General features: G+C 61.0%; 1 protein-coding gene across 1 annotated transcript in view; it reads right to left on the minus strand.

Annotated features, from left to right (window-relative positions):
- LOC122212381 (calpain-8-like) overlaps positions 1–19,527 on the minus strand; it is a 41,610-nt gene extending 22,083 nt beyond the window's left edge. The window contains 6 exon segments of the mRNA XM_042926235.1: positions 272–361; positions 1,124–1,292; positions 1,888–2,021; positions 2,663–2,781; positions 12,201–12,270; positions 19,291–19,527. Of these exon segments, the coding sequence (XP_042782169.1) occupies positions 272–361; positions 1,124–1,292; positions 1,888–2,021; positions 2,663–2,781; positions 12,201–12,270; positions 19,291–19,527 (819 nt within the window).
- Positions 19,528–20,262: the final 735 nt, after the last annotated feature.

Below are 20,262 nucleotides of genomic sequence, written 5' to 3' on the forward strand. Positions count from 1 at the left end.
GTATACACACGCTTGCGATGAGTGTGGAATCTGACAATTTCTACACTTTCTCCAGGGCCTTCCCCCACCCCCACCCCCCAGGCCGCATCTCCTCGGAGCCCACGGAGCTGAGGCTCACACAGGCCACGTCATCCACAAGGCCAGAAGGGCCCTTGCTGTGAGTGTCAGGGGCAGCCAGAGAGGGACCTCGGGGGGCAGGGAACCTCTCAGAGGTGGCCCCTCTCAGGGTGCCCTGGGCACCTGCAGTCTCCCCTCCCCTCCCCGGTTTTACCTCTTCGACACCAGTGACCGAGTACGCGTGGCTCTTCACCAGCTTCTGGCAGGTTGTGGTCTCTGTTTCTGCCTCGGCTGCACTGGAGACCTGATGGGGAATGAGGACCCTGATCCTGACCCTGTCCAGGTGGCCCCTACAGGCTTTCCAAGGACACGCCGCCCAGACTGGCCCTGTGCAGTGCTGGGGTGCAGGTGCAGCAGTGACCTCAGGGAGCAGAGCCCTCCCCATCCAGCCCCTTCAAGCAGGCCCACAGCTCCAGGCTCACAGCCTCCAGATGCCCCCGGAAACTGGGGCGTCACCTGCTCCCCGAGGGTGACCCCGTGCCGCCGATCCAGGACGGCTGCTCTGAACAAGCCTGGTTCTCCCCCCTTTCTCTCCAGGCCCTGCACCGTCTCTCCACCAAAGACACGCTAATGCAGAGACGTTGCAGAAAAGTGCGTCCGTCCACGCCGCCCCAGGGTCGGGACGGCCAGCACCCTGGTTCCAGAACCGCTTCCCTTTTCCTCAGGGGTCCCAAAGCCCGTCGAGCATGTCCGTCATTTATCTGTTTCCTAAATCTGTTTCCTAAAGCCCACGGTTACTCAGCAGAGAGGGGGGAGCACAGGAGGGAGCTGGGATCCGGGAGCAGATCTCCGTTCTCAGGGCTGCTCCCCGGCTACTAACTCCTCATGGGAGCCCCGTTCTACCCACTAATCAGGTCCCAACCCGCCCCCGCGTGCTGGGACCCATGTGTCACCAGACTTGCCCCTTCAGCCTGGATGCTGCTCTGGCCCAAAGCCTCCTGGCCGCTCGCCTGCCCAGCCCCTCCCCTGCCGCATGAGGGGAACAGAGGGGCCCACACTGACTCACATCAATGGAGCAGGCCAGCAGAGACCCCGCGCGGAGGGCCTTCCGGATGATCTGAAACAGGCCGGCCGGAGGCTTCCTCAGGTCATAACACTCACAGATGCCGCCTGTGAGATCCTGCAACCCCTCCACCAGAGACCCTCCAGTGAGAGCCTCGTAGGAGCCGTTGAGCCTGTGAAAGAAGGAAAGAGCGCGCCATTCACAAGCGAGGGGGCCGTGGGGGCTGGGGCTGGGACGCGGCGTGGACCAGAAGGTAAGGGAGGGCCCTCTGCCGAGTTTGCTCTGGGCCAGCAAGGTGCAGGAACGAATGTCAGGTCATCTGTCACCAAGCCACCCACCTGCCCCTTTAAAAGCAAAGTTCAGCCTCTGCACAGCTGACCCTGGGGGCAGGGAGCACAGGCAGGGATGAGGGGGCCCCTCCCTCAGGCTGGGAGTCCCCCAGGCGCCTGCTCTGGGAAGAGGGCTGGAGGAATGGGGCTGGAGGACAGGGAGCCAGAAAGTGACACGCGTCAGATCACACGTGGGGAGCCCACGGGAAGGGGGGGAGGCCGCAGGGCAGGGGTCAGCATCTAAGTGCCCCGCCTACTCGTCCTCATCACTCCTGTAAAAATACGCCTGGACCTGGAAGGGAGCGTGGGGTCCAAAGAGGACAAAACTAGGCACGGAGGCTGAGGGGCTCGCCCCCGATTCATGCGGTCACGGGGGACAGAACTGAGCCGTGACCTCCTGGCCCCGAGGTCTGTTCCTCTGGCTCCTGGGTCACTCACTTGGCGTAGGCCTTCTCCAGCAGGGCGCCCCAGAACTCGCCGCCCGTCCCGGAGCGAAGGAACAGCAGCTCCCCGTCCTCGGTGGGCAGCCTGTCGTCCACAACCACGTCTACCCACTCGCCGTACCGCCAGAACTGCGGGCGCACAGACACGGGGCAGCGCCCCCCCTGAGCTCCCAGCTCCCACGAGGGCGGGCCCTGGTCTTCCGCACCCACGAGAAAGCAGGAAACGCAGGAGGCGGGAAGTTGCCCACATGACGCAGCGGGCGACCGGGCCCCACGCCCCGGGACCCTCACCCAAAGGGGCTTCCTCCTCAAGGCCACACAGCCGGGGAGCGCGGATGCGTGGGGGCTGCAGTTCTCAGACCCAGGGGAGCGCCAGAAGCCCCCGGGGGGACCGCCGGGCCCCCGGCCCCCGCAGATTCCGTGGGTCTGGGCGGGAGCTGCTCCTGGGCCACGCGGTTTGCACAGTGAGAACGGCTCATGCGTGGACTGTTTTCGATAAATACAGCACAGTCCTGAAGATGTGTTTTCTCTTCCTTATGATTTTCCTAATAACATTTTCTTTTCTCTGACTTACTTTATTCTGGGAACACAGTGTATAATACACGTAACACACAAACTACGTGTGAATCGACTGGTTACGTTATCGAGACGGCTTCAGGTCGACAGTAAGTTAACAGTAGTGACATTTGGGGGGGTCCAACGTCATCCACAGATTTCCGGCTGCACCCCAATCCCCACGCTGTTCAAGGGCCACGAGCAGAGCACGATACCTGGAAATGAAAGATCCCCGCGTAGTTCTGCTGGAAGTCCTGGTCTCTGGGGACAACGCGGCGAAGCAGCTCTTCGTTCAAGGTGAGGGAGGCCAGGGCCGCCAGGAGCCAGCAGTCACCTGCGCCGTGACACGGGGACGCTGGTCAGGCCGGCCCGCAGGGTCCCTGCCCTCTCTGACCCTCACCGTCCTGTTCAGTCCACCCTTCAGGGTCAGATGGACCCCGTCCTCCGGCATCTGAAGGTCACGGCGGCCCCTGCACCCTCCCTGGGAGTCCTGGGAAGTTCTCTGCTCCCCCCGCCCCATCCCTGAAAATTGACCGTGTCACCTCCACGCACCCAGTTGGTGGGGTCGACAGTGGAAAGACAGAAAACACGCGAACGTGACCCACGTCTCCAGCTTTCCTCCTTCCTCTCCTACCAAGAACCTGACCTCCGGTCAGACTCCGATGTGCACGAGCGTGCCCTCGCCTCCCCCTGGGTGGCTGACCCCTCGGTCCCTGGTCCCTCTGCCTGCAAGTCACTGCCACGCCCCCGCCCCTCTCCAGCCACACGTCCCTCTGTTCCGTTGTGTTTCCCGAAGAGTGTATCTAAACCGCTCTGTGCACCTCGGGGTCACGGTCAGCACCCAGTGTGGACTCAGAGCTCCTTCTGCACGGCAGGTGCTCAGCCGAGGCGTGACCCCGCCTCCCCCCTCAGGTGGAGCACCCTCCTGGAGCCCCAGCAGGGATGTGGGTTCCTTGTCTGGCATCCCCCGCAGACGGCTGACCCATAGTAGGGGCTCAATGAGTGTTCGACAAAAATAAATAAGCAAGTGACGGAATGAATGAATAGATTACATCTTGTCTTGTGCAAATCCCCAGGAGCACCTTCTGTGTTTGCTCCTGAGTCTCCCGGGTCTGTGGGGAAGCGAGGCCCCAGGGGACATGCTCTGGGCCCACAGATCCCACCTCTGCCAACATCGGGGCCTTTGCCCCTAAACCTGGGGGCAGGGGGAGATAACAAGAGAAGTCACCCTGGCCTGTGCCCCCGGGGAGGGGTTGACAGGGTGGCCACTCCGGGAGGCAGGAGCCCTCACAGCCAGGTGCGGCCCCCCCGCCCTGCTGCCTCTGGCACTGACCTTGCTCCCGGCTGCCCGCCTCCGACACCTCAGACATTACAAGTCAAGTCACGGAAACTAAGCGTCCCTCAGTGGCTGACATCAAACGGGGCTGCCCAGCTCGAGGAGGTTAATCTTCCTTTCATCTGCCTCAGTCCTGACGTCTCGCGGGCCCCCCCTCGTGCTCACGCAGAGCTCGGAGTGCACGCGGTGGGTTCATAGGCTCTGGGCTTCCAACCAGCCCCGGTGAGCCAGGCGTGAGCGGATGCTCTTTCTAAGGAACACGCCAAGCCAGGATGTTCCCCTTGGAGAGGCTCCTGGGGGGACATGTATTCTGTTGCTCAGAACTTTCCAGCACTTGTTTGGGGACCTGCCTTGAAGCCGGGGCCACATGAATCTCAAGAGGGACACGGCTGTGATCTGTAGCCATGTTCCCATTTCCAGAAGCAGCCACAAGGCTTCGGTGACGAACAAGGCGGGCGGGAAAGAGGGGGAAATTGTGACGGACAAGTCCCTCCTCGCCAGCCACCTTCCAGCAAGGTCCGGCCGCAGGAGGGGCAGAGTTTGGAGCAACGAGGAGGCTGGAATTGGGGGGTCCCGGGTCCCTGACCTCAGGGGAAGTCGGGGACACCTGAGCTTCATTCCTCCCACTCTCACTCAGGTTATACTGTAAGGGGACTAATGTCTATTAAAATAACAAAGTGATTTTTTACCCCACTGAAATCAGGACGCCCGGGAGCCCTCCAACCCTGCAGCCACGGGCTTCAGGGCCACGAAGCAGCAGGCAGACCCGAGCCCTAACGATGAGGTGCTCTGTCAAAAGAGGCTTTAAGTCCGCGAAAAGACAGCCATCCTGAGTCAGGCTTTTGACACAGAAGTCGCTAAATCAAAAATTCCCTTGACACATCAGAGTCAAAGCCTGAGGTCTGAACACCCAGTGTTACTGTGAACCTTGCGTGTCAAGAACTCAGACGCCGAGGGAGAAGGGGGGGCAGCGTCTGGGCCACGGGGCGCAGGGAGGAGGTGGGAGGAAGGACGGAGAAAGGTGAGGTGCCAGATCCCCTGCAGGGGCCCCTTCAAAGCTGAACAGCAGGAACCAGAGTAAAGAGCAGAAGGGCTGAGACAAAGCCACAGCAGTGGGCGGGGCCCCCGGGACTCTGGGAACAGGATGCACAGAGCCTGGGGGTGGGGGTGGGGTGGAGAGGAGGGAGCCTGGAGGGAACAAGGCAGGTGAACCCCCGCCCCCCAGAGCTGTGGTGGCTGCGGGGTCGGGTGTGGGAACCCCGGGCTGTAGCAGGAGAACGGGCTCGAGGGTACAGAGTCCCACGTCCGGGAACCAGCCCAGGGACCACACTGGCACCAGCCGGCCTGTGATGCTCAGATGTTTATAGTAACGAGTGACAATCAGTCTCCGACCTGTTTCTGGGCTCAGGGCTCAGGAAACCCAGTGTCACTCTTCGGTTATGGTAACCCAGGCTGAAGCAGTGGGAGACAGTGTCACTCACTCTTTTGTTACGGTAATGAGGTGGCTTTGAAAGCTCCCAGGGGAACGGAGCCCTCAGTCCCCCTCCCCCACCCCGGGCAGGTGACCTACCTAACTGGTTGCCAGGGGAACGGAGCCCTCAGTCCCCCCTTACCCACCCCCCCCCCCCCCCCCCCCCGCGGACCTGGGAGCCCATCATCCCCCGGCAGCCAATGATCCTATCCATTAGGCGTCTGTCACTGGTGCACACATGCAGATTCGGGGAGACCGGCGCCCCCGCCCTGTCCCCACTTCACCCCCCCCCCCCCCCCCCCCCCCCCCCCCCCCCCCCCCCCCCCCCCCCGTCACTGTTCGTGAGGTGCATCCTCTTCTAGGAAACCAGCTCCAGAGAGTAAAATGCTTGCCTGAGCAGTGAGAGCCGCTCGGGCATGTTGACCCAAGGAGGGGTCGTGGGACCTTCCCACCCACAGCCATTTGGTCAGAAGCACAGGTGAGCCCGTGGACTTGAGCCTGGCGTCGGAGGCGGGGATGGTCTCCTAGGGCTGAGCCTGGGGCTGGTGGGTCTGACTCCACCTAGATAACGTCAGAACTGAGTTGGATCACAGGACGGCCCGTGGGTGTCGCAGAACCGCCCGGGGGAAGGCCACACACGGGACCGCAGTCAGAAACTCGTGGCCCTTCTCCTCCGCCCAGGGGACGGTTGGCCTTCCTTGTGTTCAGGCGTCTCGGGGAGGCTGGGGAGGGGCTGGCCTTTATGAAGCAAGAAAGCGCCCCAAAAAGGGCTACTGAATGAGGAGCGTTGGCCCAAAAGAGATGGGAGCCCCTCAGAGACAGGGCGGAACCCCTGTAATCGGACGGTCTGCGTTCCCCCCAACTCGTGGTCAGAGTGCCGGGGTCCCGCTGAGAACAGCCCAGGGCATGGAGGGCTTTGCGCCACCTTGTAAAAGTCCACCTTCAAGACTCGACAGCGGCCCGAGGCCTCCGCCTGCCGGGCGTCACCAGCAGGTGCTGTTTTAGCTCTGCCTCTGGCTAAAAGCCAACCGGGCCTCCTCCCCTCCGCGTCTGGCGCCTTCCAGGCCTCCCGCCTCTGGCTGCATTAAAACACTCACGCACAAGGGTGTCCCCTCCCGCACAGTTCCCAGCCTCCCCCGGCTGCACGGACAGCCCAGTGGAGGCGGGCAGCGGGCCCGGACGCTTTTGCAGACCCCAGGATAAAATGCTACCTGAATGAAATCACGTGGGTCGGCACGAAATTGTCAGAAGTGATTCGAAAACCCGTGTGTTGATTACTGGGGAGAAGGTCTCACGCCTTAGCTGTTGTGCAACGACATTGCTCACGGGGACAGCGGAGACAGCCGGGTAAGACCAGAAGCAGACGTGGGTCTCTGAGCTCCCGTATCCTGAGTGAATCCTGCTGTGTGACAGAATGCTCAGCCCACCCCAGGCCACGGAGACGACCCACACCGCCCCCAGAAATCGCACACGTCCCCGGGGTTGGGGGAGGGGCATGCTGGCACGGGGAGCGGGGGGCTGACAAGCCAGAGCCCCACGGGAGGGGTCTGCGCTGGAGGGAGGTCGGACAAGACAGCTTGATGTGGCTCTGTGGCAACACGTCCCTGGTGGTGACAACGATCCTTCTAACGCTGTCACCACAGAGTTTTCCGGGAGCCCCGCTCCTCTCCCCTGCTCCTCCTCTCCCTCTCGCCGCTCTGGCTTCGTGCCCAGGACAGCAGAGGGGTCTCGTCTCACCCGGGTGCCCACGTGAGACGCTCTCACAGCAGGACCCGTCTCAGGCCCACCCGCATTTGGGAACGTGGCCTCGTGGCCTCCTGCAGGCCCTCCGAGCCCTGTAATTATACCGTTCTTCCTTCCCTCCAAGGCACGCTGATGCCAGCCCTCACCCCTGCAAGCAGAGACAAAGTCAGACAGTTCCAAACCTCGGAGTCACCGGGTGACCGGGTCCCCAGAGCCCCGGCCTCCTCTGGGGCCAGCCTCTGCCCCACGGACACCTCTCTGCCCTCTCCCAGGCTCTGCCCAGAGCCCAGATGCCCGGCAGCCTGGGACACATGGCAGCTGGGACACGGCCTCGGGCGTCCCTGGCTCCTGTTCACCCTGGTCATCGTCACCTGTTCCCTGACCACACTGCCACTTGGTCGCGGTATCTGCCCAGGCGGGCTGGGCGGTGCAGGGGCCAGTGAGTGAACAAGTCAGCAGTGCCTGTGCCCCGAGGGACCGGAGCGGGAGCCTCCGTGGACATTCTGGGCCCTTATAGTCACAGGGTGAGAGCCCCAGCCCCCCTCCAGGAGAACGCACCTGTGGGAGATTCCCGCCCTCAGGTTGGGGGCCCTGCTCTGTGTGTCACCACCAAACCCCACACTGTGGGGGACAGTCTGCAGGCCACTGGGACCAGAGCTTTGAGAATCGGTCCCTACAAGCTCAGAAAAGCAGAAATAACGTGGGTTCGGACTTGTCTGCTGAGCCACCTGCAGCCCCACTTAACTCCTGTGGTCCTGGGTTTTCTGATCTGTAAAATGGGTTTGTACCTCATGATTCACTGCACAGGATCATTTGGCACTGAGCAAAAAGGACTTACTTGTAACAAGAGGAATATTTAAGAATACATATGAATATAAATCTCCAGCTGGCAGAGGGGATCGGGACATAACAGGTGCACGCGCGTGCGGGGGTTAACAGCAGACGTAATGTCCTCAGGGTACCTCGACCCCGACCCCATCCATAGATACAGCTTCTGGGAAGGCGGGTGGGGATCAGTGGGAGCAGGGGCTCCAAGCTCAGAGCAAGGAGGAGGTGCCGGGGGCTGCGTGGGCACAGGGACCGAGAGCCCACAGGCACGGGGACCGAGACGGAAGCCGGTGAGGAGGGACCATCTGCACGGACCCGGCAGGCAGCCTCCAGCTGGCGAGGAGGAGACAAGCCCTGGGAGGGCAGAGATACCTACAAGGCCTCCCGTGGCCTCAGCAAAGCACACGAGGCCAGGAGCGTGGTGCCTGAGGCATGTGGCAGCAGAAGGCCCAGGCAGGAACCTCGCCCACCACAGACACACCCTGCCGGGTGCGGTCAGGCCAGCCCAGCAGCATGGGGGGGGCAGGAGACGGGAGGGGGACAGGCATCTAGAAGACCAAGCGGTTACCCCGGACGGACTCTCTCTGCTAGTGGACCAAAGTTCTACACTGGCCTCGGTGAGCGTCACTCCCCAGCCAAGGGCAGGGCTCCTGGGGGGCCAGGGAGCCTCGGGCCTCAGACCCAGTGACCCCAGCGGAGCTGAGCAGCATCTCTGCCCGTGAGGGACGGATAGAATAATGTTTCTAAATGCATAACATGAAAAACAGGACATCATAAACTGTATCGAAACCGTTATTAAAATGTTTTTTCAATTACGACACAGGAAGGTTTGTGTTTCTCTGTCAACGTTCGATGTAAAAGGTTTGGGGTGGGGCCTGGTGACAGCTTAGTTACGAGGTGGTAATGAGTAGAAATTGAAACGGTATTTTGAGGTATTTACAACCACTGTGATGTGATCCGCGGCTGTCACTGCTGCACATCTTTGCCTGCAACCATTCCGACCACACAGGACACACAAATCCTCCTGTAACCACTGGCTCAGATTCATACTAACGTGTAAATGACTGTCCTGGGCCCCTTCCTCAGAGTAGACGGGATACTGTGATAGTGGGTCCGAGCGCAGGGGCACTGAGCACTAGGTATCAAATGGAGGGAAGGGGGACCACCCTAAGTAGGAGAAGGCCCCATTGGCAAAAGCGAACCTCGCCCTCCTCACCCAGGCCTGGCTGCAGGAACGGCCATCTGCGGCTGAGTGCTTCCTGGAGGCCTGACCCCGGGCCCACCAGAGTCCGTGAGGGGTCTGGCTCTCTACGTGCTGAGGCCGCCTGGTCGCCAGTCCTGATGAACTGACTTACTTCACGCCCTCCTCAAAGGAGGCCACAGATCTAAGGCGTCCCGGAGAGCGTTTTAAGGATGGAGACACCAGTCCGCTGTGGCCCCCTCGCGGGAGCGCCGACTCACGCGGAGAAATCCACGAGGGGAACGCCTCAGAGAAGGAGCCGGGATTTAGGACCTGTTGCTCGTTCTCTGTGGAGACGTGGGGAACGGGCCACCCACGCCCCCTTCACGAGAACACAGGGCCTGACCCGGAAGAAAGACAACCAGGAAGAAAGGACAGCGATTCCAGGGAGGTGCGGGGAGCCCCCGGGGAGCCCACGCCCACACTCAGCGCCCGCGCCCGCTGCCGGGCAGAGAGGAAGCAGGGCAGAGGCCCCAGAGCCACCAGGGCCTCGTAGGGGGCCCTTCTCCCTCACCCTGCTCCGCAGCAGCAGTCGTGATTCGGAAACCATTCTAATTCCGGGGCGCCAGGGGCTCGGTCGGCTGAGCGTCCGGCTCCTGGTTTCAGCTCAGGTCGTGATCTCACAGTTTATGGGTTCGAGCCCCACGTCGGGCTCTGCGCTGGCAGAGGGGAGTGTGTTTGGGAGTCTCTCTCTCCCCCTCTCTCTGCCCCTCCCCCACTTGTCTTCTCTCTGTCTCTCTCAGAATAAATAAATAAACCTAAAACAAAAAACAAAAGGAGTGATCTAATTTCCCTCTGGACTCCGGAAGTCTCTCTCTGCTCCCCATTTGCTGAAGGCAGCAAGCGTCAGAACCCACTTGGCGGAGACGTCTGCCCCATAGTCACGGTCGCGGAGCCCCTCAGGGGCCCAGAACGGGTGCTTCCTGCGCTCCTGGCCCGCGGCGCTAGGAGCTGGCTAGCATCACTCGCTTCCCAGCCTTTATTCTCCTAAAACTGTGCCTCCAGAGAAGGCCAGGCCCTGGACCGGAGGTGAGCCCAGAGTCTCCCCTGGGCGCGGAGCGGCTCACGCCTCCGGGAGGCAGGCCCGGCCCGGCGGGTGGCAGATCGGCGCCCCGCGGACTGAACCTGCGGTGCCGCAGGCCCAGGGACAGGCACCCACGCGCGACAGGGCCGAGGAAGAAGGACATCCGCTGCTACACGTGTCGTAACAGCAAAGGAGAAGATGGCTCGGGAGGCGATGTCAAGACGGGACAGGGCTGAGCGGGAAGGGGACCGAGCTGTTCCGACACGTTGTGGGAAGACCAGCACTCGGTTAAGCGCAAAGAGAACAGACAGCGGTGCCTACACTTTTCTGCCTCCAGCGCAAGGACGCGATGAGCCAGCGGGAGGGACAAGAGGCGGTGACAGGGCGGCGGGCCCCAGGGGAAGCGGGCAGCTAGCTTTACACCGCACACTCTTCGGGATTTGTCACTGGTGAAGGGCATGTGTCCGAAATAACAAAATGACAGACCGGGGGTGGCAACGGTGATAAAAACGTAGTAAACCCAGAGTAGGGCCCCCTGTGCTATATCGGACTCTCAGCACTTGGACGAACACCGTGGGAGGTGTGCCCTGACTCGCCGGGGCCGCCTGGCTCCTGGTCGGATGGGGAGCCTCCCCCGGGGGCCTCCACCCAGGGCCCAGGGCGCCCGGCTGGCCCTCAGGCCCCCAGCACGCGCCCTCCAGCCCCTTTACGCTCCGCTCTCGAAAGGCCACCGCGGAGGCTGGGCTCCCCCGGGGCACCGGCTGGCGGCCCCTCTCACTACCCAGGAGGCGGCTTCTGAGGGCAGTTGGTCCATGTCTGGCTCCGCGGCTGCATGCGCTCACCGTGGCAACACGCAGGCCTCCTCTGGAAACCTCTCCTCTCCCTGCTCGAAACTACTCAAGAGCCTCTATTCAGGCCGACAATTAATAGGCACTTGTTAAATACCTTTCCCAAAGTTAACGTGTCTATAACGAGGAGCTGTTACGAGTGGACATTCAAAGCTGTTTCCCTGAGACGCATGCTAATTAGGTTAAACATTTGGCTGGAAGTAAAAGGGCCGTGAGTCCGGGCGCAAGGGGCACAGAAGTCACAGGGCTTGGGACACGGAGGCCGCGGCCACGTCCCAGCCGCTCTGCTCTCACGCTCTGTGGGCTCCGGCCGAGGTGGTGTCTGCTCCACGTATAACAGCCAGAATGCGGGAACACTTAAAATAAAATGCCCTGTGAACTTCCAATTCCTAGAACCTTCTGGCAGGCTGAGGAGAGCAGGTGTTCTCGGCTGGAACCAGCAGGAGAGGAGGGAGGGGCTTCCTGGGAAGACAGGGTTTCTGGGTCTGTGTGGATGCTTCCTTTTGCTTTGCTGGTTTTCCGGGTGGGACTGGATCACCCGGTGCCTGATCTCCAGTTCTGGCCTTGCAGCCGGCGCGGGCTGGCGGTCAGGAGCCCAGTGAGCTCGACCGAGGGCCACCCCGTCCCCTGAGACGTCGGCGTCGGGCGACTCCGTGCTCAGACCCCGCGGGCCGGGGGCGGCTGAGAGGCCAGCAGTGCTGAGGCACCTTCAAGGGGAGCCTCGGCCCCCCACCCGAGGCCAGAACTTAGCAAAAACTTGGGATAAACGATTTTCTAAGTGTAAGTGCATCTGATTCGGAGGGAGCGTGGGAGGTTGGGAGGTGGACGCTGTTCTCGCAGGACTCCAGGCTACGAGACACAGCTTGGCGAGAAAACGGGATCCTCGTCTTCCTACGGAGTTTAGAACCGTCCCGTGGACAGACCACAATTATACGGACGTGGCCATTCCATGGGCGAGTTACGTCCACTTACAGGCAACCAGCCTCGAAGCGCATCGCAGCACGGTCGCCACCGTGCGCCCGCCATCCCGGCTCGTGACTCTTGCGTTAGGAGGGGCCGGGTGCCATGCGGGGACCCCACTGGGGAGTGACACTCCCAGCTGTGCAGACTCACAGTGAAGACAACCGCCCAGAAACGCAGACCCACACAGAAAATCGCACAGGCGATGGCGCGTCCAACGGCTTGATCTCGCGTCAGTCGGCACACGGCCACACGCGCGCCCTGACCACGGACAAAGAGGGCTGTGGCCGACCCCGTACTCACCCAGGTCTCCCTGACAGATGTCTGCGCGCCTGGCTCCATCAACGATAAACTGAGGGCTGGCACACAGCTCCTGAAAGCGAGTGGACAAAACACGAGTCACTAGTCGTCCGGTGCCAGAAGGAGTGGAGGTCAGGGAGCGTCACGGTCAGGGCTCAGCCTGGGAGGAGCCCAGATCACCTGCCGAGGACTCTGCAGCCTGGAGGAGGGAGGAGGCAGCCGGGGTGCGGAGCAGGGGTGCGGAGGGGGAAGGCGGCCAGGGTGCAGAGCGGAGATGCAGGGCAGGGAGGGACGAAAGGCAGTGGCCCCGGCAATAATGTGGTGACTCGTGAGCTCACCTCTCAGACAGCACCCCTACCTACAGAGAGGCTTACAGAAGCGTTTCCTCGCCCCAACTAGTGCTGTGCACCCGCGGACGCTCATTAACCGCCTGACAGCGTGAAGGGGGCCCCTCGCACTGACCCAGGCGCTGGGGCGTGGGGTGTGACCTCAGGCGAGAGCTCGCGGTGATGCACCCACACACCCCAGCCGCGCTCCCTGCTCTCACGCCCCTCCGCGGGCCATCCGCCTGGAGCTCCGGGCCCCACGAGAAGTCCTTCCTTCCGGTGAACCCCCCACCACGAGGCCGGTGTACTCCCCCGAGCAGCTTGTCCAACTCGTCCGGGAGCCCGCTCCGCGCACAGCTCGGCAGGTGGGCAAGAGGGCAAGGAGGGAGCGAAGGGAGAACCGGTCCTGAGACTCAAGGTGCTTCCGGCCTTTGCTCGGGAAACCAGGACCGACCCTCACGGAAGAGTCGGAGAAAAGCCGGGTGTAGGCCGCGTACGCTCAGGGGGAAAACGAGAAACACCCGAGAGGGACTGTGTCTGGGGCTCTCTGGGTGGGAGAGGATGCAGACTGTCCGAGGGGCTGACCACGGCTCTGTCCCCAAGGGAGAGGTGGGTCTGCATTGCCCCGGAAGACTGTCCAGGGCGAGGGTGGACCCTCAAGGAACAGACACCCCTCTGTGACCGACCATGGGGAAATGGGGGGAGGAGGTAGGAGGTCGCGGTAGATGCCGGCTTTCGATCACACGTGTCTTGTCCGAGTTTTCTCAGCACATGGAGACTTCGCAACCTCGCTGTAAGAACCGCGGGTTATGCGGCTGGGCCGCTGGCGGGCCTGCAGCTCTGTCCGGGTCCCTCTCGGCCACCTCCAGGGGCAGTTGAGAGACGCCCTGGTGTCAGCCAAGCCAGGGTTTCTCAGAGCTGCAAATGCTGATGCCAGGTGCTGGGGGCTCCCGGCCTCCAGACCGTCAGCTCTTGGGGAGCAAAAGGGGGACAGATTTGGAAAATGAAAAACTAAAAAGAGAGGGACAAAAAACGTCGAGAAGAAAGACGAGAGGACGCACCGAGCAGGGTCTCACAGAATCTCGCTCCTTGAAAACCCTCCTGAAAGACTGTCCCCTCCCAGGGTGCTTGGCGGCTCAGCCAGTTCAGCATCTGACTCTTGACTTCGGCTCAGGTCATGATCTCAGGGTTCAGGAGATCGAGCCCCGCATCGGGCTCTGTGCTGATGGTGCAGATCCTGCTTGGGACTCCGTCTCCCTCTCTCTCGACCCCTCCCACACTCACACTTTCTCTCTCTCAAAAATAAACATTAAAACATACTCTCGGGGTGCCTGGGTGGCTCAGTCAGCTGAGCATCCGACTGCAGCTCAGGTCCTGTTCTTGAGGCCCGCGAGTTCGAGTCCCAAGTCGAGCCAACCCAAACCCCTGGCTTCAACCCCCAGCCACGGAGGATGGCGATGTCCCCAGCTGCACAAGTCACAGTTCCTGTGACGTAAGCTCATGAGACTGAGATCTAAGCAGACTCAGACCAAGTTCTGCTAAGATCTTGCGCTCGGTCTGGGAGACGGTGGTTTGCAAGACCTGGAGGCGGCGTACCCTGTCGTAGGAATGGCACCGCGTGGCCTACAGGCGGAGGGGACGTTGGTTTATCGCGTCGTCGGTTAGCATCATTCACGACGCCTCCTCGGAAACAGGCACCAAGAAACGCCACGACTCCCGGGTTGTGCGGACCCTCAGCTCGGTGAGCAGACTGCGTCTCGGCTCGGAGCTGTGGCCGCAGCGCGTTCCCGAAGTCTCCCCACGCAGCTTGCTGCCAGAAGGCGGGCGGGACATACCGAGGAACACGCTGGCCCGGGCGGTTTCAGAGAGGCACGCGTCCCCCCCTTCCCCTTCTCCATAATGGTGTTAATGCCGCTGGGGCAGGGATCTCAACACACACATACGTTACTCCAGCCCGTATCAGCCTGTGGTGCAGGGCACAGGGACCCCCGGGCACCCTGAGGAGGCCGAGGCAGGAAGTGACTGGACGGCACACTCCAGGCGACGGTGACGGCGGTGACAGGGAAACACAGCGCCCCGGGGCATCATCCCACGTCTGACAGTTTCAGGAGCTCCGGCCGTGGCTTCCAGAGCCCGCGGTGCTGTCACCTCGGTCACCACCGCCAGGGTGGCGGCCTCATCACCTGCCTGGAGGTCCCACCCCTGCGGCCGGCCCCCTTGACCTCCCAGCCTCACCTCTGTCTCCCACAGCCTCCCTCTCTCCCGCACACCTGCACAGCCCTGCTCGCTCCCACCTGTGCCCTCCTGCTCCTGCTCCCAACCCCCCCTTCCGACTCGAATGTCCGCAGTGATGAACCGTCCCGGACTCCACGGTCAGGTTAACGCCCCTGCCCTGGCCCCGTGTGTTCCGTTCCTATTGGTACTTCGCCCTCTGACGTGAACCAGGGGGTGCTCCCAGCCCCGAGCGCCGCCGTGCTCAACCCACTCCCGCTCTCTCATCCAAACCTCCGGATAACCCCGCCAGGTAAGTGATGTTATTACCCCTTTTACAGAAGTCGAGACTGGGTCCTGGGGGTCAGCATCTCACTCGTGGGCACAGGGCCAGGAAACGGCACCGAGGGGACCAGAATCCCGATGTGCCTGGCGCCCAGACCCAGGCTCTCAGCCACACGCTGCCTGCCCCCGACTAGAGAAGGCTTGCGCAAGCTCCACTGCATCTGTGCGTGACCAGTGCTAATAGATGCGGCCAAATCCATTAGTCCAGAGACAGCAGCAGGAGGGAATGTGGCAGCCCCGGGGGGAGGCCCGGCCGCTCATCTGCACCCCAACCTCCCAAGAGCCACGCCCTCCACCCTTCCCCTGGGTCCTCACTACGCAGCAGGCATCACCCCCTCCCCCGGAGTCTGTCCTCAGGATCCACCAAATGCTCAACTGCCAACAAATAGGCGGAAAAGAACATCGTCAGCTGGGCCGCGCACGCCAGGCGTCCCTCAGGCGGCGGGCCCGGGCGCCGTGGGGACACGAGGATGGACAGCATGGGGAGGGCGGCAGGAGGCCCGGGTCTCACACGGCCGCCGTTGTGTCTGTCGTCTGTGTCCAGCCCCAGCGGAGAAAATCTCACTCGGATCGTGAATAGCCAAAGCTTATCCTGGGCTTACAAGCTGGACCCTGAGATCTTCAATCTGGGCAAACTCGTCTTCCACCACCGAGAGGAGAGCCCAAGCAGACCTTCTGCTCAGCAGCGTAAAAATAGGCAAAAAAACAAAACAAAATGAAACGAAACAAAAAACAAAACAGGCAAAGACCCTGAAAGGGTCAGGATACCAAATTTTATGATTTCAGGAAACATCTAAGTAGCCAGCATCATCTCCTGTCAAGAGGACCACAGCATACGTGCATGCGTGTTTGGCCCACCCCATCCGCGTGCCCCGCAGGACAGGTACAAGTTAACAGCTTGGTGCGAGGCAGGGTCGTTAGAGCCACAGCCAGGCAGCTGGCGTGAAGTCCCTGGTACAAACAGAGTCAGGCATCACCCTCCAAAGCAGCGAGTGAAACCAAAAAGCCGATAACCCAACTTAAAAATGAGCAAATGACTTGAACAGACATTTCTCCAGGGAAGACATCCGGGTGGCCAACGGACACATGCAGAGACGCTCAGCATCAACATCAGGGGAACACAAACCAAAACCACAGTGAGAGGCCACCCCGCACACATTAGGACGGCCACTGTCAAAGAGCAGAAAACAGCAGGTGCTGGCAAGGACGCGGAGAAAGGGGAACCCGCGTGCGCCGCTGGTGGGAATACACAATGGCGCGGCCGCTCTGGAGAACAGCGTGGAGGTGCCTCAAAAAGTTAAAAATTGAACTACCCTCCGACCCAGCCACTGCACTACTAGGTGTTTATCCAAAGAATACAAAAACACTAATTCAAAGGGATACAGGCACCCCGGTGTTTACCGCAGCATCACCTACAACAGCCAAGATACAGAAGCAACTCAAGTGTCCAGGAACCGATGAACGGATAAAGACGGCGTTGTATGTACACACAGTGGAATGTTACTCGGCCACGAGAAAGAAGGAAATCTTGCCATTTGCAACAACGCGGATGGAACTGGAGGGTATTATGCTGAGCGAGAGAAGTCGGGCAGAGAAAGACAGATGTCCTAGGACTTTACTCATCTGTGAAATTTAAGAAACAACAGATGAACATACAAGAAGGGAAGGAAAAATAAGATAAAAACCGAGAAGGAGGCAAACTCTAAGAGACTCTTAGATATAGAGAACAAACCGGGGGTTGCTGGAGGGGAGGTGGGTGGGGGGTTGGGCTAAATGGGTGATGGGCATTAAGGAGGACACTTGTTGGGGGGCGCCTGGGTGGCTCAGTCGGTTGAGCGTCCGACTTCAGCTCAGGTCATGATCTCACAGTCTGTGAGTTCGAGCCCCGCATCGGGCTCTGTGCTGACAGCTCGGAGCCGGGAGCCTGCTTCGGATTCTCTCTCCCTCTCTCTCTGCCTCTCCCTTGCTTGTGCTCTGTCTCTTTCTGTCTCAAAAACAAATAAACATTTAAAAAATTAATAAAACAAAAGAATAAAGAAACAAGGGGAGCCTGGGGGCTCAGTCGGTTAAGTGTCTGACTCTCCTATATCGACTCAAGTCACAATCTCACAGTTCATGAGATCGAGCCCCACGTCGGACTCCGCACTGACAGTGTGGATCCTGCTTGGGAGCCTCTCCCTCCCTCTCTCTCTGCCTCTTCCCCCTCTCACTCTCTCTCTCTCTCTCAAAATAAATAAGTAAACATTTTTTTAAAATAAACTAAAAAAAATACATTTTATTTCCTTTAAAAAAATCAAAAACATTATTACCGTACGATCTGGAGGTTCCACGTCGGGGCATACACCCAAAAGAATTGAAAGCTGGGTCTCAAAGAGATACTTGAACACCCGCGTTCGTAACGGCATGATCCACGACAGCCAGAAGGTGGAAACCACCTGAACGTCCCTCGATTAGTGAATGAGTGAGAGAAGCATGGCGTCCGCCCCCAGTGGACTGGGGCTCAGCCTCCAGAAGGAAGGAAATCCTGACACCTGCTACCGCAGGGGTGACCCTGAGGACATCGGACCGAGTGAGATGAACCGGTCGCGGAAGGACGAATACCGTGTGGTTCCACGTACAGTGTTTAGTGAGGACAGAGGCCCCGTTTCACAAGCTGCTTGGGAGCCCATGGCGTGCTGGCAGTGCACGAGAGGGTAAGTGCTCGGCGGGCAAGCCTAGGGGCGGTTGGGACGGGAAGTTTTACGCTATGTGTATTTTACCACAAGTAGAAGCAAGAAAAGGAAGGAAGGAGAGAAGGGGGAAGGAGGCCCATCAGTGCAGCTCCAGTCGGGACGCCCCCACTCTTGCTGCCCCGAGGCATCCGGGGAGGGGGCCCAGCCTCTTGGCCGGGGTGGTTTTCCCGGGTACCGGGGCAGGCGCCCGACGGAGGGAGGGTCAGGGCCGTTTCCAGCTCGGGAGCCTGTGTGACGTCAGTAGGGTCTCAGAGGATGTGTGACACCGCACGGTGTGTGAGCACAGCCTCGCGCAAACCCACGCGTGCGCTCTACAGCGACCGTGTTTACGTGGACAGTGAGACCCGGTGAAGACTCAGTTTAGGGCAGAGCAAAGTGGTCGGGGAGGTAGGAGCTTTGAGAATCTCAGATGAAGGAGAAAACCTTGGCAAAGGTTAACTGACCCGTGGCTTCGGTCACCCGGCGAAACCCCCGTCATCCCCGTTCACCCCTCCCCAGGCCCTTTGGGGTCCCCAGCCCCACTAGGCTGCCCCCTCTGGACACCCCGGGTCCCCTGGCTCGCAGTTGACGTCCCTGTGCAGCGCCTCCATTGTCCCCGATTCACAGCTGGGACCACAGCTCCCTCCTCAGGGTCTCCCCGACCGCCTTCCCCGGGACGGGGCCCACGCCTGGCCCAAAACTCAGGCTGGACGACCTGTCCTTGGAAACGAGATGGCCGTCAACTCTCGAAATAAGAATCCAAAACCGATTCCCGGCCTCGATTTTGCCAACACCCCCGACTAGCCCCTCAGGTCTCGGGTACGGAGGATGGGCCGGGTTGGCAGGAGCGAGTGGGGTGACGGGTTTCTCCAGCAGACCGTCCTGCAAACCGGACAGGACGCAGACCCTGGGGCAGCGGGAGCAGGAACCGAAGGACGGTTCTGATCACGTCCACGGTGCTGTCCCTGCCTCGCGCTCCGTTCCCCACCCCTGCCGAGGAGACGGCTCCCACAGCTTGGCTTTCCCGTCGCGGGCGAGAACAGAGGCGCCTGGCGTAGGGCCACTGATCGTGGTCCCTTTGTGACTCGCCTTATGTGCCAGACACGGCACGGAGCCCTGGTCTCGGCTCTCACCCTGCAGAGGGGCCCCCATCCTTCCGGTTGAGTCACCGGACAAGGGTCCCGGAACAGGAGGTCACGGCTTGGGTTTGGGGAGGACGGTTCTGCACGCCCCACCCTGAAGCACCATTCCACAGATGAGAAAGGTGAGGTTTCTGCACACGGCCACACGGGCCCAGATCCGATGCGGCTGGTCCCAAAGCCTGTGTGTGGTGTTCCCTCCATACCTCACTGCCTCTGAGAAAGTCTTGGGGAGGATTGCTCTACAATAGGGGACCCAGAAACTTAGGGCCCAGGGGCATGATTTCTCCCTCAACTACTTCCGACCAGAAGTGAGGACCCTCCATCCGTGTGACCCGTGGCTGCAAGCCGGTCTCCTTACCGGGGGTCGCTTCCAGACGACGCCTCGAGTCTGGGGGGAGTGTGGTCCAAGGTCCTTGTAGCCCAAGGCTGACGGGCACGCTGGGAACTCGGGGTCCTTGAACAGGACCCCCGAGTCCAAGCACCGCCTCCTCAGGGTCTCGAAGTCCTGGCCTAAATACTTGACGGCTTCGTGCTGGGAGCCAAGACCGTGAGCTGCCGCCCGCCGCTGAGATACGCTGGCCGCGAGCGCAGACATGGCCGAGGGCTCCCCGGGGGGACAGGGGGCAGAGCCGTGCCGCGCTCTCGGGCACCTGCTGCGGGGAGGCGAGGCTGCCGGGAACCTTTATCCAGGGGCCTGCTCCCTGGGAAGAGAGTCACAAAAGCGCTAATGAATGTCACCCACCTTCGCCTTTGCCTTGAGCGTTTCTGCAAACGCTTAGGAGGCTGGGAACCTGCGGGGGGGGGGGCCCTCCCTAGGAGATCTGGTGGCATCCCAGCCACTCCCACCCTGGGCGAGGCCCGCTCCCCTGCCCTTGGCCCCGTGGGCCCGGTGGGCTGAGGTGGGAAGACCAGTCCTGTGGCTCCAGTGTTTGCCGGGCCCTGGGGGAGTGGCTCAGAGGATGGCCAGGAAGTGGGGGGGAGGGGGGGATGGGAATGTCAGAGCAAGCCCAACAGAGCCTGCCCCACGAGCGAGGTTAGGTTGTTTCTGTCCCACGTCCACCAGTAATTAGCTCGCCTTGAGCACATTGTTCAACCTCCTCCCCTCAATTTTCTCATCTGTAAAATGGAAGATAATAGGGGGACCCGCCTTGCAGGGTTGAGAGTGTCACCAGTCGGGGCGTCACGAGACAGGGTGTGGGATTCACTCAGCAGGTGTCAGCTGTCGCTGTTCCTGGGGACCCGGGGGGCCAGGAAGGGAAGGCCTGGGGGTCAGGAGTCACGGCTTCTCTGCGGAGAAGGGAATGTGACCTTGGATGGGTCACTCTTCTCG

The sequence above is a fragment of the Panthera leo genome, chromosome F3 (genome assembly GCF_018350215.1).
Source record: "Panthera leo isolate Ple1 chromosome F3, P.leo_Ple1_pat1.1, whole genome shotgun sequence".
NCBI classification, from domain to species: domain Eukaryota; kingdom Metazoa; phylum Chordata; class Mammalia; order Carnivora; family Felidae; genus Panthera; species Panthera leo.